The sequence below is a fragment of the Eschrichtius robustus genome, chromosome 13 (genome assembly GCF_028021215.1).
Source record: "Eschrichtius robustus isolate mEscRob2 chromosome 13, mEscRob2.pri, whole genome shotgun sequence".
In the NCBI taxonomy this organism is placed as follows: domain Eukaryota; kingdom Metazoa; phylum Chordata; class Mammalia; order Artiodactyla; family Eschrichtiidae; genus Eschrichtius; species Eschrichtius robustus.
Window position 1 is genome coordinate 96,189,164 of NC_090836.1, and position 27,371 is coordinate 96,216,534.

Sequence of the window (27,371 nt, forward strand, 5' to 3'; positions counted from 1 at the left end):
TTTCCGGAGAGGCCCACGGACCCTGCACAGGGGGTGGGGGGGTGCCCTGCCACTCCCGGCTGCAGCACAGTCCCCACTGGGTTATCAGTGTTTCTCTGAGAGGCTGGGGTCCAGGCCTGGGGAGTGGCTTAGAGGCTAGCAGCTGAGGGAGCCAACCAGCTCGGAGCAGAGCCAGAAGGAGCTAGTCCAGGGCTTGCTCTGTGGTGGGGAGCCCGCCCTCTGTGCCCTCTGCGCTCTGCCGGGGAGGGTTCCTGCTCACAGACATCTGGGGAAGGCTGCCCGCCCTTTCTCTTCTAGCAGACGGTGGAAGTTCTGCATTTAAGACATCAATTTCCCTTTGTCTAATCTAGTGTTTCCCAGTGTGAACTTGGGCGCTGAACACCTTTACATAGATACTATTGAGAAGTGCTGGAGGCCAGCCTAGCCTGTGTGCTCTTTTCAGTTCTGCAATGATGGCCCTTCTCTGTGCCAGGCCGACCCTTGGAAGCGCAGGGCAAGAGCTTCTCCACGTGGGCCGTGCTGTCGAGGGCACAGGAGAGGGAGCAAGGCCTCAGAGCCGGCATATCCAGTTCCCCACTGCCCCCACAGTGTGACCACCATCCTGCATCCAGGCCCCCAGACACCCTGACCTCTCAGCCACGTGGCCTCCTTCCTGTTCCCCTCCTTGCCCACCAGGCAGGACTCTGCCTAAACCCTTGTGATGTCTCCGAAAGATAATCTCTTGTTGGAAGCTTCTTCCTTTAAATGAAACAAAACCCTATTCCCTGTAGCGTCCCCCTGGGGTCCCAGAAGCACCCTCAGGAGCACGCACTCTACAGGTTGCGTGAGCCTGTGACTGCCGGCTGGGAGCCTGGGCCTCTTCCAGTGGGGTCTCTGGCTTGCTGTGAGACTTTGAACAAGGTGCTTCCTTCTCTGGCCTTTAGCTTCCTTGTTTGAAAAGGTGGGAGGGACCCAGTGAGCTGTAAGGCCCCTCAGAGGCCTTCTGAAGAGTCCTTGGGCAAAAGGGTCCCCCAGTCGGCTTGGAGTGACCCAGATGTCACAGGGACAGGGAGATCCCTTCAGTCTTTCTGACCACCTTTCCCTGTTCCTAGGCCACCCATCCAGCTGTCTGCATGTCTGTCCTGCAAGTGCCTCTTGAGCAGCACCTGTGCCAGGCACAGCCCTGTCCTCAGAGCTCACAGCCTGGCACGGGACCCTTGAGCCAGGAGCATGACCACCGAGAGCTGGGAGGGAGATGCACACGGGAGCTGCTGCAGGAGCCCGCATCTGTCTGAGGGGCTAGAGGGGGGTCTGATCAGAGGAGGGGACCCTTTGCCTTCACCACCTGGAGGAGTCATCCCCCAAATACTGCGTGTCAATCCAGACACAGGTCCAGAGCCCCTGGAGACCTCAGGCTGGAAGGGGGTACATGCAGGAGTGTTCTCTGTCTCTGCAAGGGTCACCCCCACCCCCGCCCACGCCAGGAGCAGTGGGACTTCCCAGGCCTTGAAGGCACACTTCCACTTCTATTTGTGCGGCTGGAGGCAGCAGCTCTTTTTTTTTTTTTTTTTTAAATAACCACAGCACACTGGGCTCGTCTGTTCAAGCAGCCAAGAGAAACAGAAGCCACCGCTCGCCTGGGGAGCCTGTCTCTGCAGTCCCCTTGATGCCCCTGCCCCCATTCTCCGCGGGCCTCCTGGCGGGGGCACGGGCCCAGCAAGGCAGATAAGAGGGGAGCGGGCCCTAGCCCGGCGCCGCTCTAGGCCGGCAGCACGCAGCCCCTCCCTCCAGCTGCCCCGTGAAAATGGGAAACCGAGGCTCAGGGAGCTTATAAAGTGCCTGAGGGCATATGTTAGGGCCCAGATGTGACCAGCAGTCCTGTGAGGTGACCACCCTGACTGCACATCGCACCCCCCCCACACCGCCTCCCGGTCAGCTGCTGTCCTCTGGGGCCAGGGTTAAGGGCACATGCTCTCCGGGGCTGTCAGGATTGCGGTGGAGTCCCCGTGCCTCAGCCCCACCCGGGGTTCCCTGGTAAGTCCTTTTGGCTGGAGGAGGAGGCAAGGAAGTTTTCGGAGCCCCAGAAATGACAGCACACGCCTAGCTGCTCTGGGCAGAAGCCTCCCCTTGGAGGGCAGCAGTGATACGGCCACAAACAATTTCTCAAGTGTCTGAAGTGGGATGTTCCTGCTCAGTCCCGCAGCCCCACAGCTGACCCCTGCTACCACCGCCTCAGCGCCGGCCACTGGCCTCCCTGCCCACATCCTGCTGGAGCTTCAGCAGCGGACGTTTCCCAGACCGTCGCGGGTTTTGGCAGACAATCTGCACTGAAGCCTCTGGGCCCCCCTGAGGCAGCCGCAGGGATTAAGGTGGGGGGTCGGAGTGGGCGGGCGGGCAGGGACCAGCATTTCTAGAGTCTTCAGGCAGTGCCATCTGGTACAGCAGGAGAGCACGTGGATGCTTTGGAGCCTGTCAGATCTGCTTTCTAACTTGGCCTCTACCACTTAGCCGGCTAGGGACCTGGGCCAGGAGCCTGGGTCTGCTCACCTATAAAACCACACAAGGGCTTCCCTCGTGGCGCAGTGGTTAAGAATCCCCCTGCCGATGCAGGGCACATGGGTTCGAGCCCTGGTCCAGGAAGATCCCACATGCCGCGGAGCAACTAAGCCCGTGCGCCACGACTGCTGAGCCCACGTGCCACAACTACTGAAGCTGGCGCGCCTAGAGCCCGTGCTCCGCAACAAGAGAAGCCACCGCAATGAGAGGCCCGCGCACCGCCATGAAGAGTAGCCCCCGCTCGCCCCAACTAGAGAAAGCCCGCGTGCAGCAACGAAGGCCCAACGCAGCCAAAAATGAATTAATTAATTAATTAATAAAACCACATGATACCAACCTCACTGGAGGATGTGAAGTACGTGACAATAAGTGCCATTGAACCCAGGCTGCAGGACACATTTAGGGGGCAACTGAGGCAGGAATGGGGGTTAAAGGGTCTTTCCATTACTGACTTTGCAGGCTGAATAATAAACAGGGCCAGGCACTGTCCTAAGTATTTTACAAATTAATTTATTTAACCCTCACAACCTATCAGGTAGATGCTATTATTCTCAAGCTACCGAGGAGGACAAAGGCTCAGAAAGGTGAACTACCTCGCCCCAGGTCACCCAGCTGGTGAGAGGCTGAGCCCAGCCAGCCAGCTCCATCCACACCAGTAAGCTCTGTCTTGGGTTGGAAATAAACGTCCATCGATGCGAAGTCTTCACTTGCCATTCAAGTCGGCTGTGTTTATTGAGCTCCTGTGACTATGGCATATTGCTAGGCCCCTGAATTCAGCCTAAGCCAGACAAGGCCCAGGCCCTCCTCAGGAGGAGACCCAGCAAGTCATTAGAGAAGGGGTTGGCTGGTGACCTCTGAGGTCCCCTTCCGCATCTGCAGTTCTAAAACTATGATCTCAACATTCACTGATTGAAACCTCTGAGTCCAAAAAGTCTCTGATGACAACATCCTTCGAAGGAACAGCCAATGATCCAAACTTCAGGGCTTCCAACCTTTTCACGATTCAACATCTGAGTGTGCTTGAGCTTAAATATACCCTAAAACATACCCCTTACCCAGCTAAAAGGTACAGCAGCCCCACCCAGGCTGGACATGGAGGAGCCAGGTGCCCTTCCTGCAAAGGCTCTTGGGTCTGGCTGGAGGGGAGTCTGGAGCCCAGATGGGAGGCCCAGAGCTCAGGTGGCCTGATTATACGGCTCAGTTGTTTCCACAGCAGCTGCTGCTACAGCCCACATAGATTGACCCCTCCCCAGGCAGCAGCTGGGGACTCAGGCCCAGGCAAGACTAGGAGGGACAGGGGTAGAAGCCAGGCCTTGCCCTGAAGGACCTTCAGAACAGCTGGGGAAGTGGACAAGCCCAGGCCAGTGTGGTCTGGGCCAGAGGCAGGGCTGGAACAGGATGGGGACACCATGTAGCCTGGAGATTTCCCAGACGGCAGGACAGTGGCACCTGGTGTCAAGTTGCTGCCTTGGGAGACCTCAGTTTCCTAATTCTGCACACAGTAGGTTGTGCCCATTGCGGAGACAGGGGAAACTGAGTCACCACCAAGTTCTGGGATCTGTCCAGTGAGGAAGGTGGAGAGGCCAGGACTAGAACCCAGACATTGCAAAGCGCAGCCCCACATTTTAAGAAGCCAAGTCGGGACTTCCCTGGTGGCGCAGTGGTTAAGAATCCGCCTGTCAATGCAGGGGACACAGGTTCGATCCCTGGTCCGGGAAGATCCCACATGCTGCGGAGCAACTAAGCCCGCGCGCTGCAACTACTGAGCCTGTGAGCCTAGGGTCCACGCTCCGCAACAAGAGAAGCCACCGCAATGAGAAGCCCACACACAGCAATGAAGAGTAGCCCCCGCTCACCGCAACTAGAGAAAGCCCGCGCAGCAACGAAGACCCAACACAGCCAAAAAAAAAAAAAAAAAAAACAGAAGCCAAGTCTATACTGGACTCTGATGTCTCCCTCCATCGAGGCATTCCTCAAGCCCTGCCCCCCTTAGAATCCCCTCCAGGGGCCTTCCAGCTGGGAGAAGGGGAAGTGGGCAGGGAAACCTAGCCTGGGATCAATCCCCTCATCCTGGCCTAAGCCTTTGATCCAGGAGCCTCCCAGCTTCCGGCCAGGATTCCACACTCAGGTTCCCTTCGCAGACCCTCCCCACCCCACCAGGGTCTGCCTGGCTCTCCCTTTGGAGAGTTGGAGGGGCAGCCAGTGTCCAGCACGTGCCCACTGTGTGCCAGGCCCCATGTTGGGCCCGGGGCACACGGAGATGTCTGAGGTGGAGGTCCTGCCCTCAGAAGTGCCCAGTCTGCCCACCCACACACAGTAGGTGCTCAAGTAACCCTCAAACTGAACTGAAACTCCAACAAGGCAAAGTGCAGTAGGTGTGCTAGGACCCTACCCCAGGCCCCTCCCTCTCCCCCCACCCCCCGGAGCTCCTGATGCCCAAGGGGTGCAGGGGTTCAGAGTAAGGAGAGCCTACTGTTTGCCAAAGGCTCTCATCTTGTATTAACTGGCAGTTATGAAGCATCTACTGTATGTCCCAGTGTGTTTTGGGTGGAGAGCCGAAGAAATAACTACTACAGTACTGAGTTTGGGGAGGTCAGAGAAGTATCCATGTCCTTGCCTTACAAGAAGTTAGGGCAGGGACTGAGGAAGTCTGCCGGGCGAAGGGATTTCACAGACAGAGGAAACTCGCGCCTGGGGCTGGAAGACGGCAGGGTGTCAGGGAACTGCTCTGGGAGGTTTCGCTGTGGCTGGAGGGTGGTGGGGACCCCCGTGAAAGGGGCGATGGGAGCAGAAGTATGGGTGCTGGAGGAGCAGGCAGGAGTGTCTTATCCACTCTTCCGGGTGGGCAGGGTCAGGACAGCTGACCCACAGGCCATTAGAGACAGTGAGTCCAGAGTTCCAGGGAGTTGTCCACGGGCACGCTGCAGCAGCGTGGCCCCAGGAAGCCAAAGCCTCCAGCCCATCTTCCAGCAGGGGAGCAGGGGTTGACCTTTAGCTCAAGGTGGCCAGGAGGTCCTTCCGGAAGGGAGTCTAGGACAGCATACTTTGGGAGGCCTAGATGGGCCTGTCCTTGGCCTCTGCCTCCTAAACATGGAACCCTGTTTTCCCTTTAAGAGGGTGCCAAAGTTATTTATACCCAGGGCTTGCAGGCCGGCGGGTGGGGCAGGAACCCAGGAAGCCGGGCAGGCGCGGTGGCAGGGACGGGCTTACCTGCTTCCCGCCACCGGGGCTGGGCGGGGCGGAGCGGGGAGGAGGGGCCGCGCGCACAACCTGTGGATCGCCAGGCGGCCGGCGGACCCACACTCGCCGGGACCGTGGGGGGGGGGGGCGACCTCGGGGGGCCCGGAAGACGCGAAAGAGCGAGAAAACAAACTTGGAGAGAGGAGTGACCTGGGGGCCGGGGGCGGAGTCGCCAGCGGGGGAGGAGAGAGTGAGCAGCAGCGAGAGCGCGGCTGGCCCAGGAAGCGGAGAGCGCCGCCCACCCACCCGGGGTGAGAGAGGCAGCGCGGGCAGAGGCAGGCTGGGCCGGGGGCTGCCGGGCCCTCGACCCCCACCGTGACCCCGCGGCCCCCAGCCCGCCCCCAAGATGATGAAGAGGCAGCTGCATCGCATGCGGCAGCTGGCCCACACGGGCAGCTTGGGACGGTGAGTGTCAACCCCTTCCCTTCCAGTCCCATTCTCACCCGGCAGGACCCTAGGGGAGGTGGGAGGTCGGGGGGAGACTGAGGACAGCTGGACAGCCACCTTCTGACTGGCCACCTCTTTTCCTCCCCTCTGAATGCCACCCCCTCTCCCAGCCAGAGCAGGAGGGGCAGGCGCTGGCCTTTGGGGGAAGGGGCACCCCTACCCGTGATTGGAGGGTGGGTGGAGGATCAAGGATGCTGGGTCTTCTCTGTCTCCATGAGCCCCTGAGTGGACGGTCCTCCCTGGCCTCACTTGTCCCCTCTGTACAAGGGGGGGACTGTTAACCATCTCTGGTTGCCTGCGGGGGAGGGACGGTCAGGGCCCCAGACCTTGCGGGAGCAGCAGAGATAGGGTCCTGGCAGCGATGGGAGGAGGGGCCGCCCCTGCCCTGCCCTGCGCCTCTTCCCGCCGCCCTCCAGCCCAGAGGCCTCCTTGCTTCTCTGTCTTGTTTCTGCTTTTCTCAGCCTCAGATGGAAACATCCCCACATTCCCACCACAGCCCCTGAGCTGGTGGTGTGGAGGGCGGAAATTTGGGGAGCTCCCAGGGCCTGTCTTCTCTCCTCTTCCCCCTGCGCTGGGAGTTTCTCATTCTCTGGGCTCAGGAGAGGGGACTGGGTGTCCACAGACCTGCTCTAGTCACACACTGGCGCAGATGCCTATATGAGCGTGGGCAGTCAGGCCACCTTGCTCTGAGCCTCAGTGTCCCCAGCGTGTCCCCGGGCAGGGGCCCAGGACCTGCCCACCACCACAGTCCAGAGTCCTTTGTGACCAACAGCCCAGGAGTCTGAGCTCGCACACTTCCTGTTCTTGGGGCAGCCCGGGGCTCTTCTCCCCAGGTCAGCAGAAGAGAGAGGCTCCCCCAGTCCCCGCTTCGGTTTCGGCCGCCCTCTCTCAGGACACAGCCCTGGGTGGAGGAGGAAAAAGCCCGGTATCCTATTCCCGCCCCCACGGAATGTGTTCCGACTGGGATGAGGCAGGCGGGCCACCCAGGGCGGCCTGACTGGGAGGGACACTGGAAGCAACTGGGGTTCAGGTGCCCTGTTTGCAGTTGGGGGGCAGGAGGAGGCGGGGGTTTCCTAACCTGGGCCAGCTCAGCAGAAGCTGTCTCCCCCTGCAGCACCCCGGAGACTGCCGAGTTCCTGGGGGAGGACCTGCAGCAGGTACGTGCCTGGGCCGGCAGCGGGTGGCAGGGCAGGCCCATGCAGGCTGTCAGCAGAGGGCCAGGCAGGGATGCCATTGGGGGCCCGAGTTGAGTCATTCCCACGCTGTTGGCAATGGGGTCCCCAGGAGGAGGGAAGAGAAAGGTAGTTCCTGCTCTGGGGGAGAACAGGACAGTGGGGCGTGGGGAACAACAGCCCCCCACGATCCATAACCCCTGGACCCCCTCCCAGGTGGAGCAGCGACTGGAGCCGGCCAAGCGAGCAGCCCACAATGTCCACAAACGGCTGCAGGCCTGTCTGCAGGGCCAGAGCGGGGCGGACATGGACAAGCGGGTGGTGAGTGGGGGTCCCAGGGAGGAGGGGCCTGGGCAGGACACCTCTGTCCAGCGGGGCAGCGAGGTCGGGGCTGGGGTCTCCCCACTAGTCTGAGTTTCTGGCACCAAGGGGGTGGAGACTGCTCTGTCCCAAGGCTCCTCCGGCACCCCACTCATGAGGTCCTATTTCTTCCCCATCCCCTTCTTGATGCCGCCCGCCTGCACCAATCTTCTGAGCCAAAGCCAGGCCTCTGACAGCACCTGAACCTCTCTGTCCAATCAGCACCCAGAGCAGGTGCTCACAACTGGGCAGTCTGTGAGGGCTTCCTGAAAGAAGTGGCATTTGAGCTGGATTTTTGAGTGTTACTACTCACTGGTGTTAACCAGCAGCCAGTATTTATGGACTGATTACTGCTAGTCTGTTACTAGGATACCTCCATGCATTGCCTCACTTAATGCTGAAAACAACCTTAGGACGAGGCTGCCCTTATTAGCACTGTGTACTGAGGAGGAAACGGAGACGGAGAGGTAAAGTGACCCACTCAAGGTCACACAGCTAGTAAGAGGCAAAACTGAGATTCGAACTCTGGTCTCCCTGACCTAAGCTGGTGCTCTCTACAACGCTAGGTAGGAATGTGGGGGGCAAACTTGTAACTGGGCAACAATTCCGTGTGGCCAGAGCAATAGGGAACCGTGGAGGGTTTTGAGCTCCGCAGGGGCTAGGTCAGCCACAGATGCCCTGCGGCAAGGGAGAGGGCCCACTCTGAGGTTGTGTTCCTGGCTCCTCCACCCTCCCTCTAACTGTGAACTGGGGCAAGCTCCATGCCCTCTGTTTTTAGCTTTCCATTCAGTGATGGGACTTGGTCCATCACTCCTTCGTGCCCAATCAAGTGGCTTCTGGGACGGGGCAAGGGGGCCTCAGATGGGTGGGGGCTCTGTACATGGTTACGGGGAGCTGTCACCTCCACCGTGCCTTGTCCTCATCCTGCTTCTACTCTCACCTGTGTCCGTGGCCCTCCTGGGTTCCCGCCTCCCCTGTCCACGCCCAGGGCCTTGGTGGGGATTCTGCCCCCAGGAGACTCGCCATGTGCTCAGGCAGGGGCGTGGAAGCAACCCAGTGGGTGAGCACATGCGCTCACGCTCACAGCCGGCCCCGCCCTTCCCTGCAGAAGAAGCTTCCCCTCATGGCTCTGTCCACCACGATGGCCGAGAGCTTCAAGGAGCTGGACCCCGATTCCAGCATGGGGTGAGCACGACAGGGACCTTGGCCCTCACCTGGAGATGCCAAGGAGGGATCTGGGTCAGGAGAGGGTCCCAGTCAGGGAGGGCATCCACGGTGGAAGGATGACCAGGCTGGGGAGAGTGTCCAGGTCAGTGAGGGCGGCCAGACCTGCGCGGGCGTTGGGCTCAGTGAAGACGAAGGAGAGATAGACGGGGGGTGATGGGGAGGGAGGAGGACCCCCTCCCCGGTCTCTCCGGAGTGGGGTGAGGGGCTGTGGGGCCCGGCCCACTGGGTGCTGTGTCCACAGGAAGGCCTTGGAGATGAGCTGTGCCATTCAGAACCAGCTTGCCCGCATCCTGGCCGAGCTTGAGATGACCCTGGAGCGGGACGTCCTGCAGCCACTCAACAGGCTGAGTGAGGTGACCTTGCCCCCTCCCTCTGCCCCCAGCATCCCCAGCCTCCAGCTCCCACCTCCGCAGCCCGCTGAACCCTTCCTGTGCCCGCCCCCAGGAGGAGCTGCCAGCCATCCTCAAGCACAAGAAAAGCCTGCAGAAGCTGGTGTCTGACTGGAACACGCTCAAGAGCAGGTGGGAGCCACAGCCTCTAGGTGAGGTTCACGCCTACTTCAGCCTACGGATGTGGCCACAGAGCTTCGAGGCCCTTCCCCCACTAGGAGGACACTGCAGGGCCCACTGAGTACAGTGTGTGTCCTTGTGCACACGCCTGGTCCTTAGGAAGACATATGGGGACAGTGCGTGTGAGGGTGCCTCTGTGCGCGTATGTGCATGTGCTTGTGCCAGCTGGGGTACCCAAAAGCCCGGGATAGCCATAAACAATGCTCCAAGATCCCTGGATGGCGAGAGGGGCCCCACCCTCCACTCTGGAGGTGCGTGGCCCTGATCACCAAGCCCACCACCAGGGGGTGCGCCAGAGCACTCTGCCCAGGGTGGGCAGAGACTCAAGGCCAGTTCAGCTCTGGGATTTGCATCTATAAATTCCGGAATCCTATGTGGTCAGGCCTATGGAGGGGCCCTTGGCTCTGGACACGCGATGGGGACAGTAACCTCCCCACCTTGGGATCATCCCCAGGCTCAGTCAGGCAGCTAAGAACTCAGGCAGTGGTCAGGGCCTGGGTGGCGGCCCCGGCAGTTACACCACCACAGCCAACAAGGTGGAGATGCTGAAGGAGGAGGAGGAGGAGCTGAAGAGGAAGGTGGAGCAGTGCAAGGTGAGGGCACTTGGGGCTTCCTGGGTGTGTGGTGGTGGCAGGGGTGGGTGCTGTCCCCATTTCTCAGATGACGAAACTGAAGCTCAGAGAGGTGACGTGACTTGGCCCAGGCCACATAGCTAGGAAGCAGCAGAGCCGAGATTTGAACCCAGGCTGTCAGGCTCCAAGGCCTGTGTCCTTAGCCATTACCTTGTAGCCACTTCTGTCTATACCATGCGCATAACACCTGGGAGGCAGAGACGCCTGTTCACCAGAATCTCAGTGTGTTTGCTAAGTGAGTGAATGAATGAATGAAGGGTGGGTGAACAAATGAGTGGTGAGTAACACAAGGCACTGTGCTGAGGATATAGGGACACAGAGAAGAGGACTAGAAGCTATAAAAGCCCCTCAAGAGTTCAAAGGGGTCCCTGCGGGCTGGCCCCAGGAGCAAACCGTAAGCAGAGAGAGGAGAGCTGGTTGTGACCCTCCCCGTACAGCTTGGGCAAGTTGCTATCCCCTCCAAGCTTCCCCGCTGGGCCCCAGCCTCGCTGGTATAAGCCCTCCCCTCTCTGTCCCCAAGGACGAGTACTTGGCCGATCTGTACCACTTTGCCACCAAGGAGGACACCTATGCCAACTACTTCATCCACGTGAGTCCAAGACCAGGCTCCTGCCACCTGGAGCTCAGGGGCCACTGAGACCCCCTGTGAGATGGTGGGAGGGAGGAGTCTGCGTTGGTGGCCCCTGGGGGAGGCTCAGCTTCCCTCACTTCCCCCGGGGGTGCCCCCTTGTCCCCATAGCTCATGGAGATTCAGGCCGATTACCATCGCAAGTCTCTGAGCTCGCTGGACACGGCCCTGGCTGAGCTGAGGGAGAACCACAGCCAAACAGGTGGGGACGCAGGCAGGCCCCGACTCCCACCCTGCTTGGGGCACGTTAAGAAGCTTGCACTCCATCACGAAAGGCAGCAGGGAGCCAGGGATGAGTTCTGAGCAGGGGAGCGCTCAATTAGATTCGCGATGAAGAGATTGCTCCGGCTGCTGCGTGGAGGATGGAATGAAGGGGCAGCACTGGAACCCTGTTAGGAGGCAGAAGGGAGGTGACGGTGGCCCGGACTGGGGTGGGGGCAGTGGAGGTGGGCGGATTCAAGAGATGTGTTGGATGACTTCAGGATGTGTGGCGTGGGTGGTCAGGAGGGAGGTGGTAGCCCCTTGAGAACGTCTGGGGATGCCCCTGTCTGCCCTGACCTGGATGCTCAGAGGTGGGAGGACCCTGGGCCGCTGATCTGTCTCGTCCCTGCAGACCCCTCCCCCTCGATGATGGCCGCCCCCTTCTCCAGGGTGTATGGGGTGCCTCTGGGAACCCACCTGCGAGAGCTGGGCCGGGACATCGCCCTGCCCATCGAGGCCTGCGTCATGATGCTGCTTTCTGAGGGCATGAAGGAAGAGGTGGGACTCACTGGGGTGGGTGGGGAAGGAGCACCAGGGCCCTCACTCGGTCCCACACCTCCTACACGCTGCCCGTGCTGGGACCTGTAATCTCACCATTAGCGTACAGGTGCCGGGAGAAGGCGTGGCCTCCTGCTGCTGAACTGATACCACCTCCCACTTAACGATGCTCACGTGGGCCGGGCACTGTGCCATCAGCCCTTTGCGCTCCTTGTTGCATTGGATTATCCCAGTAACCCTTGGGGGTAGCCCTCACTGGCTCCATTTTGCAAGGGGGAGGCAGAGGCCAATGGGTAGACGTGCCCAGCAGGTGAGAAGGTGGCCGTGAAGCTGGAGACTCCACGTGAGTCACAGCCACACGCTGCCCTCATCCGTCCTTTGCACCTCGGTTGTGCTAGTGTATCGGCTGCTTTCCTGAGGACAGACCCTTAGGAGGTGGACCACACCCAAAGACAGACCTCGGCTTCAGGACAGTCCTGCTGGGCCTCCTATCTCCCTTTCACTCCTAACCAGACTCCTGTCTCCCCACGACTTTTCTGAGCTCCTCCCGGACTTCCCGTTTTGCTCAGAATCTTAGACCTTGAGAGTCGAGAGGAACCACGAATACAGTGGTGTTCACTCTGCCCACCAGCCCAGTGGGGCCCCCGAGGCCTACTCCAGGCCATGAGTGGGCCAGGGCCTCCCAACTGGGGTGTCCTGCCCCGCCCACCCCTCCGTGATCCCCACCTGCCCCCTCTCGCACCTCAGGGCCTCTTCCGTCTGGCCGCCGGGGCCTCAGTGCTGAAGCGCCTCAAGCAGACAATGGCCTCGGACCCCTGCAGCCTGCAGGAGTTCTGCTCTGACCCCCACGCTGTGGCAGGTACCTGCTCTGAGGAGCCCTGGGTGGAGAGCCTTCCCCCCAAATCCCTTCCCTGAAGCTGCCTGAAATGATCCCATGATAGTTTGGCTTAAGGCCTGATAATCTGCCAAGAAGACATCTGAGGAGACATAGGAGTCCTTAATGTTGAGGTCCATGGTGAGCCCCCTGAAACGTGTGTATGTTTTCCTGGGGACAAGATCACTAGGCTTCATCATTTTCTCAAAAGGGCCCGTGGCCCAAAGAAATGATCAGACCTAGACACGTTAGTGTGAACAAGGGCTAAAGGTTCCTAACATGGAGAGAGCTGAGGACTGGGGGTAAAGTTGGGGGCTTGGGGGGCTGCATCTGAGCCCCCGCCACCACTCCAGGTGCCCTCAAGTCCTACCTGCGGGAGCTGCCGGAGCCCCTGATGACCTTTGACCTCTATGACGACTGGATGAGGGCAGCCAGGTGAGGATGGGGTCGGGGGGCGGGTGCTGGGGAGGACGAGGCTGCAGAGGGGCCACTCAGGGCAGGCTCACCAGGTCTCTCCCCCGTCCACAGCCTGAAGGAGCCAGGAGCCCGGCTGGAGGCCCTCCAGGAGGTGTGCAGCCGCCTGCCCCGTGAGAACCTCAGCAACCTCAGGTGAGCCCCCAGCCCACACCCGGCCTCCCCAAGCCAAGGCCCAGCTGCCACTTCCGGGCCGTGGGCTGGCGTCCTTGTCCTAAGCAATATTTCTGAAAATACCACTTTGAGGTATTAACTGTATTTTTTTATACTAGACATCGAACTGAACACATACCTTGAACCTTGAAGCCACACCACCCGGCTTTAAATCCCACCTCTGCCACTATGTGGGCCTAGGCTAGCAATTTAACTCTCTGTGCCTCAGCACCCTCGTGTGGAAGACTTGGAGCATAACAGTCCCTACTCTGTAGGGTGGCTGGGAGGTTCTCAACTTAGTGCCTGACACGTAAGGTGGTGTTCAGTAGGTCAGCTAATGTAACTAGTAAAAATTTTCCTAAATGTCCTGTGTGGTGTCTTTGCCACTCTTTGGCAATCCCAGGCTGGAGGAGTCTCAGGTCTTGGGGGGCATCCATGGGTGTTCATGACCCAAGATGCCCTGCCCCTGGTCCAAGTCCCCCTCCCACGCCCCAGGTACCTGATGAAGTTCCTGGCACGGCTGGCCGAGGAGCAGGAGGTGAACAAGATGACACCCAGCAACATCGCCATTGTCCTGGGGCCCAACCTGCTGTGGCCCCCTGAGAAAGAAGGGTGAGTGGCCACAGGTTGGGGGGAAGGTGGCAGTTCCCTCCTCCCCCCAACATCTGCTGCTTATTTTTCCCCTGGGCCTCAGTTTCCCCATCCTTGGAGTAGGTTGAGCAGCTCCAATTTTCAAGGCTGCTGTGAGGAGCAGCCAAAGGGATCATGGACCCCATGGGGCTTTGGAGATAGGCATTCTGGGTAAAGGCAGTAATGGGGTGCTTGGTGGCCTGTTACGGGGAGCTGGGAGCCCAGAGATATGATTCTAGCGCCCCCCCGCCCCCCACCTTCCAGAGATGGGCCTGAGGAAGTCACTCTGGACCTTCATTTCCTCATCTGTAAATTGGAGAGAAACTAGACAAACATTGAGGATTTTTGCTTTGGGAATTAGATGAGATAATAAACGGAGAAATGCTTTGTAAACTGTAAAGTGCTGTTTTATGTGAGGGGTTGTTATTCACCTGATCCTTGTGTCCCCAGTGCCCAGCACAGGGCCAGAGAGTTGGGGTCACTAGACTTTGCTAAATGATGACTCACTTTCACTTTCTTTTTGTCCCAGGGACCTGGCCCAGCTGGACGCGGCCTCCGTCTCATCCATCCAGGTGGTGGGCATGGTCGAGGCTCTGATACAGAATGCAGACACTCTCTTCCCTGGAGGTAAATCTCCCGCCTTTGTGAACGTGTCCCTTTTTGTGCCGTCATCTGCCCAGCTTGGTGCCCTCCAGACTCAGCTTCAGTCCCTGGCAACCCTGCAAACTCACCACGAGGCCTGGAGGAAATGGCTTCTCCACTCTGAGCCTCAGTTTCTCATCTGTAAAATGGGGATGATGATGCCTGCTTCGTGAGATTGTTGTGAGGCCCACCTGGGAGTGGGAAGGCGAAACATGGTCCAGACAACATCAGGGGAAAGGGAAAGTGGTCCCGACACCGGCTGAGGCGGGGAGGCCTGCAGAAGCTCTGTAAGTTCATATCTGCTCCCTTCTGTCTGCAGATATCAACTTCAACGTGTCAGGCCTGTTCTCAGGGCCTGCACCCCAGGACAAGGTCAGCGACAGGCCAGCTTCTGAGGAGCTTCTGTCGATTGCCACGCCCACCCCGGCCGCTGTACCAGCTCCAGCTTCAGCCCCTGCCCCAGCCTCGGTGGCTCTCAAGGAAAGGTAAGGACTGACGGGTATGAATGGCCCCTGTCCTGGCCTCGAGATGCCCAGCCTGAGGCACCATCTCTCAGGGTGTCCAGTAGCATTTTAGGAAATATTATATTTTCATCCCAAATACCAGGTTTTCCAGTTTGGACTGGGTAGGATAGAGACCTCAGAGGCGTATTCTTCTCAACCTCTGATGTGTTCCCTTCTGTGTTATATGGTTCTTTACTGAGCACCTACTATGTGCCAGGCACTGTTTCAGACCCTGGAGATTTAGGGAACTAGGGAACTGATCATTTTGGAATGTGTAAATTCTGTACCTTCCAGTCTTCTCTTTGGTCCTTTAAATCGGAAGGTTTAACATGGTACCATGTTGCCTCCGTACCCAGCGGGTATTGATCAGTTATCACAGACTGCTGGGGCCCAAACCATGAATTTCCTCAGATGAGCAAGACAGACAAATGCTGCCCTTAGAGCTCGCATTCCAGGGAGTGGGGAGACAGAATCAACCAGAACACTGATGAAGGCACAGTATAGTGTCAGGCGGTGATGTGTGCTACAGAGGACAGTAGAGCAGGGTCAGGGGGTTGGGGGGTCGAGTAGGGAAGAGGAGTCAGGCCAGGGGGGCTCAGAAAAGGCCTCCCCAAGGAGTAGCCAATGGAGCAGAGCCAGGAATGAACCCTGGCCTCCTCCCCCACTTCTCGTCCATTCTCTGGCTTCTAGTGGCTGGAACATCCCGTAAAGATCACTTGGAGGTTGAGAGCTGAGATACAGGGGAGGCCCTGCTTTCTACCCCACATCTTGGCCACATGAGGGACCTCAGACACTGCCGCAGTGTCACACAGCAGCCAGGGCTCAGTGGATACAAACTCTGGCCCATGCCAGAAGCATCTTATCAGATCCCAAGCCCTGCCACAAAGTGGTGGAGAACAACTCCTGGGAGGACCCAAACTCAGCCTGTTGGCTGGGGATCTCCCCAGGATTCCAGGAGTCCTCTGGGAGATGGCCAAGGCTGACCCTGACCCTCTCCTTCCCTCGCAGGGCAGAGTCTGAGGCACCCCCCAGACCAGCCTCCCCCAAGGTCAGTAGGAGCTCCCTGGAGGCAGCCGCCCCAACAGAGGACATGGCTCGGAGGAGTGAGTTGGCTGTGGGAGGAGAAGGGGGGCAGAGGGTGGGCAGGGAAAGGGGGCGGGCAATCCCAGACCGTCCCATGTTTTCAGACAGCCAGGGGAGACCAGGAATCCAGGTGGCTAAGGGCCCAGGTTTGCTGCCGGACACTCTGGGTTCAGATTCCAGCTCTGTGACCTTGGGCAGGTGACTTCACCTGTCTGTGCCTCAGCTTCCTCCTCTGTGTAATGGGACAATAACTGCACCTGCCTTGTAGGGCTATTTGGAGAATTAAATGGTGCTGCCTGGCCCATACCCAGCACACAGTAAATGCTCGATAAAGGTCAGCGATTGAGTGTTGGGGGCGGTGGAGTTCAGTCCCTCAAGAAGACCAGGGATCACAGAGTGAAGAGGGAGGATGGGGTCTTCAAAAGACAGCGAAGGAGGGCAGTGGCGGTGCTGGTGGTTTGGTAGCCTCCTTCTGAGCCCCTTTGGTGCACTCACCTGTTCAGGTGGCCTAAAGCCAGGCAGGTGAGAAGGCCGAGGGTTCAGGTGGAGAGTCAGCCAGGGTAACTAGGACACTTGGGACACCCAGCCCAGGAGGCTCTAGAGTTTTCCACCTGGATGGGAGTAGGTGGGGCAGCGTCAGGAGCCTCTGGACCAGCAGGAGCTGGCAGGTCGCACACGGATCTTCTTACAGGAGGGGGCTTCTAGCCACCTTTCCTGGATGGGGTGCAAGCAGGATGTGTGCTCACTGGAGCACAAGTCAAAGGATGGTCACAGCATCACCTGCGCTGGTCCTCACGTCAGCCCTGGGAGGTCAAGGTTGTCATCTTATCTCACCGATGAAGAAACTGAGGCTCCCAGGGGGCAAGTGATTTGCCCAGGTCCTCCAGTGGGTGGAGACAGAGCTAGGACCAGGGTCCAGATGTCCTGCCCCACCTAGCCCCTCGGCTGCCTTGTGAGGTTGGACTGTGCAGGGAGATCTGAGCGCTGGGGTGGGGCAGTTCCGGTGGGCTTCTGAGAGGAGGTGAGGAGGACCCAGGTGGCAGGTGGAACAGGCAGCAGTTCTTTATTCAGCAACTCTGTACTGAACACTTACACTGTGCTAGCCAGCTGGACATCAGCTGGCCTCGCTTAGTTTACATTCTAGTCAGGGAGACAAGCAATAATCGAGCAAAATTAAAACTGACAAGATCATTTCAGAGAGCAAGAAGTCCCGTGAAGAAAATACGACTGGAAAATATGCCAGTAACTGGGGCAGGGCGGGGGAGGGGCCCTCTAGCTGAGGACAGACGTGGACCGAGGCCCGAATGGTGAGCAGCCAGCGTGGAAACTGTTCCCGGCAGAGCGAACGGCAGATACAGCAGATTCAGAGATCCCAAGGTGGCGTCGAGCTTGGGGATTTGCCGCAGGTAGTGTAAACGCCTAACCGCCCCTCTCCTTCCTCCACAGCCAAGCGCCCAGCGCCGGCCAGGCCCACCATGCCGCCCCCCCAGGTCTCCAGCACCCGCGGCTCCCCTCCAGCCCCACCCCCGCCCCCTGGCTCTGGCAGCCCTGTGACCCCCCGGGCTCTGCCCCGCCGTCTGGTTGGCAGCAGCCTCCGGGCCCCCACGGTGCCACCCCCATTGCCCCCCACTGCCCCCCAGCCTGCCCGGCGCCAGAGCCGGCCTCCACCAGCCTCCCCCAGCCCGGCCTCCCCGGGGCCAACCTCCCTCATCCCAGTCTCTCTGAGCGCACCTACCGATGAGGACCTGGGGGCGGCCGCAGAGGAGGGAGGGGCCCCTGAGGCTGCAGGCAGGGCCCCCACTCCCCCAGTTATCCCCCCTCAGCCCCGGCCCAGGAGCCTCGCCTCAGAGACCGACTGAGCCGGCGGCTTCTCCCCGACAGCCCTCAGCATCACTCCTCCCCACCTTGTCCTCCCAGGACACAGCCTTCACCCATCCCAAGGGGGTGAGGGCCTCCAGCCTTTGCCTACAAGTGCCTCGGTGTCCGCTGGGTCGGCCCTCACGGCAAGGAGGACTCAGGACAGTCCTCCACTTCCATACCTCTTACTCTTGGATCCACCCTGGGCTTGGGGGCGCCCCCTCAGCCAACTCCCCACTCTCTGGCAGGGTCCCAGGGGAGCCGCCGGAAGGAAGGAGAGGCTTGCCTGCTCCTACCGGACTTTTATTTTTCTCTTGCCAACATATTTTTTTGTAAGGCTGGTAAATAAATTATTTTGGACAAAACTGGAGCAGCTGCCCAAATGATAGTTTTATTTTCTGTTCTTGAAATAAAGAAGCCACTTTGATAAAGAGGAAAAAATTACCTGTTCTTTGCCTCCTTTCTTTTTTCTTGTCTGAAATAATAACAGCCAACATCTTTAGCGCTTACTCTGTGCTACACATTGTGCTTTTCTATGCATGATTTCCATTTAATCCTCTTCCAGGGAAGTAAATCCCATTACCTCTTACAGGTGAGGAGACTGAAGCTCAGAAAATGACCAAGGTCACATGGCAAGTGAGGCATGGACCTGGCCCAGGTCTGCCTGATTCCAGAGCCTGGATCTGTCCCTCACATCCTGAGCAATTTAACTTCTTGGAGTTTCCTTCATCTGTGAAAACATTTTAACAACTTCCACCACAGAAATGTTGGTTTGAGGATTAAAAGAGACACACTTGTAAAGACCAAGGCATCGCCCTTGCACACAGAAGTGCCCTATAAGTGATGACTGCTGTTGCTGTTTCCCCCAACCTGTGGTGTTCTCTGCTCCTGGAGAAGGCAGGGAAGCCCCCCCCTGTGGAGCAGGGATGGATCTGTCCTCAAATATTCCCTGAGGCTGCTCTGTGCCAGACTCTGGGCTAGGTCCCAACTCAGCCCTACGCCCTAGGAGCTCCTGGGAACGGACGGGCAGGAGAACTGACAATTAGAATCAAGTGTCATGGGGGTTCCCTGACGGTCCAGTGGTTAGGACTCCACGCTTTCACTGCCGAGCACGCAGGTTCAATCCCTGGTTGGGGAACTGAGATCCCGTAAGCCGCGTGGCAAGGCCAAAAAAAAAGAAAAAGAATCAAGTGTCATGGCACTGGGAACCCATGTTAGCCCACTTAGGGGCAAGCCAGTTAACCCAGACTGGTGTGTGTGCGTGTGTGTGTGTGTATGTGTGTGTGTGTTTATGTGTGTAGGGTGGACGTCTAGAAGGCTTCCTGGAGGAGGTGGTATTGAGGGGGAGTCTTTCAGGAGCTGGCCAGCTAAAAAAGGGAAGAAGGAAGAACATTCCAAGCAAAGGAGACCACCTATGCAAAGGCCAGGAACAAAGGCCCAGGGCACTGAGGAACAGAAAATACCAGCCTCAGAGCCTGAGTGACAGGGTGTGGCTTTTCCCAGGTCTTTGAAGCTCCAGCTGCTCCTGGGGGTCAGACACGTCTTCAGAACCTTCTCAGAGGTTGGCAGACAACCTCAGAGTTGTGACACATTCCTCCCCAAGTGGGGACCTAGGCAGCTGGGTCCCATCACTGCCCTGGGCAACTGGCTACTTCTGCTCTGTCTCCTTCCCGCTCCAGGGTCCTTGGGTGACAGGCTGCCTCTAGCCCAGTGTCTCTCCACTCTGGCCTCACAGTAGAATCCCTGGGTAATTAAAAAAGCAAAGAAATTTTGAAATGCTGGGTCTCACCCAAAACAATTAAACTAGGATTTCTGGGATCCTGCCACACATTGGTATTTTTAAAAAACGTTTCTCAAAAGTCATGGAACTGGACTTTCCTGGTGGCGTAGTGGTTAAGAATCCGCCTGCCAATGCGGGGGACACGGGTGTGAACCCTGGTCCGGGAAGATCCCACATGCTGCAGAGCAACTAAGCCTGTGCGCCACAACTACCGAGCCTGCGCTCTAGAGCCCGCAAGCCACAACTACTGAGCCCGTGTGCCACAGCTACTGAAGCCTGTGCGCCTAGAGCCCGTGCTCCCCAACAAAGAGAAGCCACCTCAATGAGAAGCCCGTGCACCGCAAGGAAGAGTAGCCCCCACTTGCCGCAACTAGGGAAAGCCCACGCACAGCAACGAAGACCCAAAGCAGCCAAAAATAAATAACTAAAATAAATAAGTATATTTTTAAAAAGTCATGGAACTGTACATTTAAGATCTACACATCTTGTATGTATGTAAATTATATCTCAAAAAAAAAAAAAAAAATCTTTTCCCTGGGGACTCCACTGCACAGCCAGAGTGGAGAACCACTGGTCTAGACCAAGGGCTCCAGCGTCCGAGAGGACACCGTGTGCCTCTCTCCCCAACACACCCACACTCTTCTCAGGACTTCGCTCGGAACTGGTGTGATCACGGTTCAGAGGGCAATGAGATTTGACCCAAAGATAATATCTCCTTTAGCATCTGTTTTCCTCCTAGCAACCAGCTGTCTTAAGCTTCTGATTGGCTGGGGAACGCGGAGCGGGCCATATTTTCTACTTGTAACTCCTTATTGGTCAAAAGGAGCGTCAGTCTCTCAGCCTCCCATCCCTGCAAGAGGCTAGTTAGGGCTTAAGCTCAGCGACTACTGGCCCAGTGGAACTAAGGGGAGTGACGAAGGACCAGGCTAGGCCATCATTGGTCCTTTTCCCTCGGTGGCGGCTGCGATTCCGCCCTTTTCTCCAGGTTCCCTTAGCTCGCGGCCCAGCGCCTCCCCGAGACTCTAGCCCCCATTGGCTGCGGGCCAGGCCGTGACCCCGCCCCCTGGCCCTTCCGGAGCGCCGATTGGCAGGTGCCGGGAACCGGCCAGCTGCGGAAGAGCGCGCCGTGCTCGCGGAAAGAGAGCGGTGCGGCGCGTGCGTGCGGGCAGCCAGCCGGCTGCATGGCGCGCTGCGAACGGCTGCGCGGCGCGGCCCTGCGCGACGTGCTGGGCCGGGCGCAGGGGGTCCTTTTCGATTGCGACGGGGTGCTGTGGAACGGCGAGCGCGCCGTGCCGGGCGCCCCGGAGCTGCTGGAGCGGCTGGCGCGGGCTGGCAAGGCGGCGCTGTTCGTGAGCAACAACAGCCGGCGCGCGCGGCCCGAGCTGGCCCTCCGCTTCGCGCGCCTCGGCTTCGGGGGGCTGCGCGCCGAGCAGCTCTTCAGCTCCGCGCTGTGCGCCGCGCGCTTGCTGCGCCAGCGCCTGCTCGGGCCGCCGGACGCGCAGGGCGCGGTGTTCGTGGTGGGGGGCGAGGGGCTGCGGGCCGAGCTGCGCGCCGCGGGGCTGCGCCTGGCGGGGGACCCCGACGAGGACCCGGGCTCGGCCCCGCGCGTGCGCGCTGTGCTGGTGGGCTACGACGAGCACTTCTCCTTCGCTAAGCTGAGCGAGGCCTGCGCGCACCTGCGCGACCCCGACTGCCTGCTGGTGGCCACCGACCGCGACCCGTGGCACCCGCTCAGCGACGGCAGCCGGACTCCCGGTGAGCGCGGGGCTGGCGGGGAAACTGAGCTAGGGGGCGGCCTGCGCTTATTCCTCCACTCCTGGGAGTGGGGTGGGGAAGGGGCGTCTCCAGGTGACAGGTGGGGAACAGGAGGGATGTGAGGGCGGTCCCCACCCAGCAAGAGCCCAGTATGCTTTTATGTCCACATGTGGTAATTCTTGCAGCCCTCACCCTGTGAGGGGCAGCAGTGGGGTCCCGGTTTGACAGATGAGGAAACTGAGGCCCATTGTGGCGCAAGGAGTTGCAGGCGGAATCCAGGGCCCCGACTCCCAATCCTAGCCTTTCTGAACCAGCCTCAAGGGCTCCTGTCATTTTCCCCACCCGCCATCGGGGTGAGGTCGGAGAGTTGGGGACAAAGCCTGGAAGGATAACCCCCCCGTTGGAGGTTTCAAACAGGCGTTTCTAGCGGCAGGTTGAAGGCAGGTGTGTGGGGAGCACAGAAGGTGGATGGAGTTTGACCTGAGTTCCAGTTCCAGCTCCAGGGCTCTGTAATCTTGTTAAGTTACATAACCTTTGAGCATCTCTGCCCTGGGTGTAAAATGGGAATAGTAACCATGACAGTTTCGCTGAGGAGAGAGTGATCAGGATGAGTGCCTGCTACACAGTAGGTGCTCAGATGATGTAAATTGTATCCAAGACCTCTCCTATTACAGAGCTTTATGAAGCACCTTGGTGTCTGTTATTTAGTTTCAGAATTACTCTGGAGATGGAAGTTATTGTCCGATTTCCCAGTTAAACTGAGGCTAAGAGAAGGGAAGTGAGCCACCCAAGAGCAAGAGGATCTGAACTTGGGTTTTCAGGCCACCTTACCCCCAACCTCTGAACCCCACCCCCTCCATCCAAGGCACTCTTCACTGCTGTCATTTGGGAATTCAGATCTGCAGAGAAAGCAGGAGCAAGTGAGGCTCCTACATCTTGGAGGGTTCAAGTTAGACAAGAGCAGATGGTAGCAGAGGCTAGCTGACAGTAGTGAGTGTGTGTGTGGACAACCAGTCAATAAGCTGAGGGCAGGGACAGATCTCCATTGCTCACTCCCTGCTGGCCGCTGACTCGATTGATACCGAATCCTAGGAGGGCAGGGTGGAATCGATTGAGGAGTAGGCACAGTATTAAGATGGGTGGCAGGGAGGTCCTAGAGCTGAGGAGATCTGGGAAAGCTTCCTGGAGGAGGCATCTTGCAGGACAGGGCACTAGGGAATGGAACAGGGCTCGAGCCATGGCAGAACCAGTTCCAGGCTGAGAATCTTATAGTTCTAGGCCTGTCTTAGCTTTGCTGCATGACCACTTCAGTCTCAGTTTCCCCATAAATCCAAGGTGAGGGCGCTGGTCAGGGCTCCCAGCTGCAGTAGTTCATGCCCTAGGCCATGCTATGCAAAGTGAGTTTCTTTGGAGGCCTCAAAGCTCAGGTTAAGGTTGTGGGTTCAGAAGCTCCTCCAGGGGCTCAGGAAGGATGGTGTGGAGGAGCTGGGGAGAGACCAGGCCCTGCCCACGCGTGCCCCTTGGGTCTCAGCACCCACCTGGCTTTGCCCGCCGGCTCTGCTGGTCATTCCCACAGCCAAGAGGGGGAGACAGAGCTTAACAAATACAGCACTGCTGTCCTGTTTGGGCACAACTGAATCATGCAGCTTTGAAAGTGGAATAAAAACACTAATAAAGGCCCCAATATGCATAAAATCTGAAATAATGCTAATCTCACCCCAGTTCCCCCTCTGCAGTCCCTATGGGTCTCCTAAATTGTGTGTTTACCTATTTACCACCTGGCAGCCACTTGAGCTGACAAATAGAAATGCCTGTTGTCTTAGGAATACGTCACCAGCAAAACATATGCCAGCCTTGGATGACAGGATGTTGAGAAGAGTGGGATGTAGTGGTCTGAGGACAGAGTTAAGTTCGTAGACTCCCCTGCTTGGATGCTCGCTCACCCAGGGTACGGATCCTAGTTTCATTCACTGCTCTATTCCCAGTGCCTAACACAGTGCCTGGCATATAGTTGGGCCTCAGTAATATTGGCTGAGTGAGTGAGGTGGGACATGGGGGGCCAAGAGGGATCGGCTCCGACCTGGTAGGAAAGGAAGATGCTGGGACTTCCCTGGTGGCTCAGTGGTTAAGAATCTGCCTGCCAATGCAGGGGACATGGGTTCAAGCCCTGGTCCGGGACGATCCCACATGCTGCGGAGCAACTAAGCCCGTGTACCACAACTGCTGAGCCTGCGCTTTGGAGCCCACGAGCCACAACTACTGAACCCGGGTGCCACACTGCGCCTGGAGCCCGTGCTCTGCAACGGGAGAGGCCACTGCAACAAGAGGCCTGCACACAGCAATGAAGAGTAGCCCCTGCTCGCTGCAACTAGAGAAAGCCCCCGTGCAGCAACGAAGACCCAACACAGCCAAAAATAAATAAATAAATTTATTTTAAAAAGGAAAGAAATATGCTGACAGAGCTACCATTCTTTTTTTTTTTTTTTTTAATATTTATTATTTATTTATTTATTTATTTTGGCTGCGCCAGGTCTTAGTTGCAGCATGCAGGATCTTTAGTTGCGGCATGCGAACTCTTAGTTGCAGCATGCACGCGGGATCTAGTTCCCCGACTAGGGATCGAACCCAGGCCCCCTGTATTGAAAGCATGGAGTCTTACCCACTGGACCACCAGGGAAGTCCCCAGAGCTACCATTCTTGAGCTGAGAAAATCACTTTGGGGTGACACAGTTGAGCCCTTCCCATCCTGGAAGGAATTTCTAACTAACAGGGCAAATGGCTTTTCTTCCCTACCCAGTTCTCAGGAAAACAAGCAGGCAAGTTCTAGGTCAGAGGTCAGGGAGACCTTCCCAACAGGGTTGCTCTGGGCCAGCTCTGCCTTGATCCTAAGGAAGTTCCTCCTCCTCATCGGGGGGCCACAGGGCTGAGGATTCTTCCTGTTTGTGCACCTTCTGTGTCTTCGGCTTAATCAAGTTGAGTGTCATCCCCTGTGAGAAGGGAGACAGGAGGCCCAGAGCATTTGGGGTCAGACCAGTGGAGTACTGATGTCTAGTAACTGGAAGAGTCTTGATTTATGCCTTTTGCCAATTTCTGTGATGTAAGTACTCCCCCCACTGTGGCTGATTTCAGCCTACCAACATGAAGTCACTTCTCATCATGGGGTAGGGAAGATATGTACACACCATTCTGTAATATTTCCATCATTAGGATGCAAGTAACCTCAAGAGCACAGATAATGGTAAAATAATTAGGAAGTGATGAGTTTTGAGAATTTATTACCTTTGTTTTAAACATATTTCACTTGATTGTTAAGTTTATATAAGTTGACTTTTAATAGTGGCTTTGTTTAACCACCAGCTCATTTCAGAATTCCTGAAAATGAAACATTCAGCACTCCCAAGCCAGTACAAGCTGGCCCTGCACGTGTCTGGGTCAGACCTACCTGAATGCATATCCTTTATCTGCCACTTATTAAGCTGTGCAACCCTGGACAAGTTACTTAACGACACTGAACATCAGCTTTCTCATCTGTAAAATGGGCGTTCATGAGCTCCCACACAGCCCCTGGCACTTTAGAATGTGCTCATCATTAGAGTGAAGGTAGAACATTCTGGCACAAAGATGTACCCCTGAGACGGGCACAGTGGACTCATTGTGTGGGACAGGATGGTACTGGGCTGGGAATTAGCCTTTTCTAAACAGTCCTCCTATTGTTAAACACTTGGGTGCGTTCCACAATTTTGCTTGTTATAGTTACTGAGGCCACGGACATCTTCAAGCATGTAGCTGTTTGTCTCCAGTTTGAATTCTCGCCTTGTGATCACTTTCCCAGTGGAAGCTGATTGGGTCAGAGGTGCGAACATTTCTGTGCCCTGCTGTGTTCCAAAAGGGCTGTGCCAGTTTCCGATGCCAGGAGCACACATTCTTGTAGCAATGACCACAACTGCTGTTCGTTAAGGGCTTTTCTGTTTCCAAAGCATTTGCCCCTGTCGTGCTCACAGCACCTCTTTGAAGGTAGGCATTACTTGGATCCCCCTTTCCAGTGAGTCTAGGGAAACTCAGAGAGGTTGGCTTGCCCAAAGGCGTGTGGCTGCCTGGGTAAAATTGTGAACCGCACGCAGGGCTGACTGAGCCAGGCCCGGTTACATGCAGTGGCTCATTCAGGCCTTACAATACCCACATGAGATACTGCCATTGATATCCCCATACAAGAGATGGGAAAACTGAGGCACAGGGAGGTTAAATAGCCTGCCCAAGAAAGGTGGAGATGGGGTGTGAATGCAGGCATCTGGTTGCAGAGTCTGTGCCCTTAACCCCTACACTAAGACTTGGAAGTAGGTGGCCTTTTAACTCATTTCAGTGCCTAATTTGACCCCCGTGCCAAGCTGCCTCGATGGGAATTCCAGTTTCCGGGCCTGGATGCTTTCCCTGCTGCCACCCGCACTGACCGAGTCTCCATGTCCCTGCAGGCACCGGGAGCCTGGCTGCCGCCGTAGAGACAGCCTCAGGCCGCCAGGCCCTGGTGGTGGGCAAGCCCAGCCCCTACATGTTCGAGTGCATCACAGAGCACTTCAACGTGGACCCCAGCCGCATACTTATGGTGGGCGACCGCCTGGAGACCGACATCCTCTTCGGCCACCGCTGTGGCATGACCACCGTGCTCACGCTCACAGGCGTCTCCTGTCTGGAGGAGGCCCAGGCCTACCTGGCAGCCGGCCAGCACGACCTCGTGCCCCATTACTATGTGGAGAGCATCGCGGACATGATGGAGGGGTTGGAGGACTGAGCCCACCTGACCAGCAACTGCGGCTGCAACCCTTGCTCACCCTGTTCCTGTAGATGGAGGTGATGGGCCAAGAGCTGCATTAAGGGCTACCAGCTCCCTGGCCCCAGTTTCTACCTTGGTGGGGCTGGAACCCAGGGAAGATGTCAGGGCCCTCGGACCCCCTTCCAGCAGTGGCTGGGCACTCTGCCGTCCCAGAAGCTGCCCCCTCCCTGCCACTGGTTTACCCGGGCCTGACCCAGCCAGGTGGCCTTATATCCTGCCCTGTGACCTCCACTTGTTTAAATCTGGGCCCTGCTGCCTTGTGAGGACTTACCCCAACCCTGAGCACTTAATCCCCTACCTCCTCCCTGGGGCTTCTAGGGCTCTACCTGCTCCTGGGTCCTGGCCCTGGGTTCCTATTGACCAATCAGAGGTCTAGGTAGCCAAGAATCATCATTGTCCTGAGCCCTGAATGGACCGATCAGAAGGCTAAGTTAATAGTGACTCGTTGCTCTTGGGTCTTGAGTGGACCAGTTGGGAGCCTAAGCGACAATGACCCTTTCTTGTCGTAGGTCCGGGGTAGACCAATCAGGACCCTAGGTAATAATGACCCATTAGTCTCTTGGATCCTGAATAGAACAATCCAGAAGTCTGAGAGACAGTGGCCTCTTGACAATCTGGGTCTGACTGGACCAGCCAGGGGTCCAGATTTCTGTTCATAAATAAGGGTCCAAGTGCTGAAGACACCCCTCCTCCACAAAGGGGGCCACTTGGTGGCTCTGGGGGCTTCTGTAGCTGAGAGCCCCACCCCTCCCTGATCATGGTACCAGACCAGTGTTGACGGTGGTCACAGCTTGGGAGGGGGGCTTTTGTGGCCCGCCCCCCGTGCTGTCAGTGTTTGCTGTGCCACCTCTCCCCCGTGCCCACCCCCAGCTATTTATTATTGCGTGCCAGTGATGGTGGGGATGGGGGCTGGGCCTTCCCTGCCACCTCCACCCCTGTTGTAACCAGTCCTCCCGTACTTAATAAAGTGCGAGTGGGAGTGTCTGTGGGTTGAAGTCTGTGTCCAGGGTGGGGCGGGGGGAGGAGCCCCTGCCTGAGCCTGCTCTCCCCGGAACTGGCCCACCCGCTTCGTGAAATGATTCACCCCAGTTCCAGAGTATTCTCTGTGTGCAGTGGTACCTTAGCACAATAGCACTTTATGCCTCACTGAGTCTTTATATACCAATCTGTTTCAGTCCTTCAGAAAATCCAGCAAGCTTGCATTACTCATCCCACTTTACTCC

General features: G+C 57.6%; 1 protein-coding gene across 4 annotated transcripts; it reads left to right on the forward strand.

The window, feature by feature from the left end:
- The first annotated feature begins 6,036 nt into the window (after positions 1 to 6,036).
- On the forward strand, positions 6,037 to 27,294 carry LOC137774618 (chronophin). Of its 4 annotated transcripts, none has more exons than XM_068559682.1 (18): positions 6,037 to 6,180; positions 7,337 to 7,379; positions 7,611 to 7,715; positions 8,863 to 8,939; positions 9,223 to 9,334; positions 9,426 to 9,502; positions 10,005 to 10,143; positions 10,703 to 10,771; positions 10,922 to 11,012; positions 11,424 to 11,569; positions 12,317 to 12,428; positions 12,797 to 12,878; positions 12,972 to 13,052; positions 13,566 to 13,682; positions 14,230 to 14,327; positions 14,662 to 14,827; positions 15,854 to 15,948; positions 25,790 to 27,294. In XM_068559682.1, exons 1-18 carry the CDS (start codon positions 6,122 to 6,124, stop codon positions 26,104 to 26,106), a joined length of 1,986 nt encoding a protein of 661 aa, XP_068415783.1. In that variant the 5' UTR covers positions 6,037 to 6,121; the 3' UTR covers positions 26,107 to 27,294. The 4 variants fall into 4 exon arrangements, with proteins under 4 accessions (XP_068415783.1, XP_068415782.1, XP_068415780.1 ...); XM_068559681.1 differs by lacking the exon at positions 25,790 to 27,294 and adding an exon at positions 18,034 to 18,171 and having other exon boundaries at positions 15,854 to 15,959; XM_068559679.1 differs by lacking the exon at positions 25,790 to 27,294 and adding an exon at positions 17,375 to 17,918.
- Positions 27,295 to 27,371: the final 77 nt, after the last annotated feature.

Bases quoted from the DNA above. Each gene is read 5' to 3' on its own strand.
- LOC137774618 (XM_068559679.1), top strand. From the start codon at position 6,122: ATGATGAAGAGGCAGCTGCATCGCATGCGGCAGCTGGCCCACACGGGC. The intron at 12,879-12,971 runs GTGAGGATGGGG...CCCCGTCCACAG, and splicing joins GACTGGATGAGGGCAGCCAG to CCTGAAGGAGCCAGGAGCCC. The intron at 14,828-15,853 runs GTAAGGACTGAC...CTTCCCTCGCAG, and splicing joins TCGGTGGCTCTCAAGGAAAG to GGCAGAGTCTGAGGCACCCC.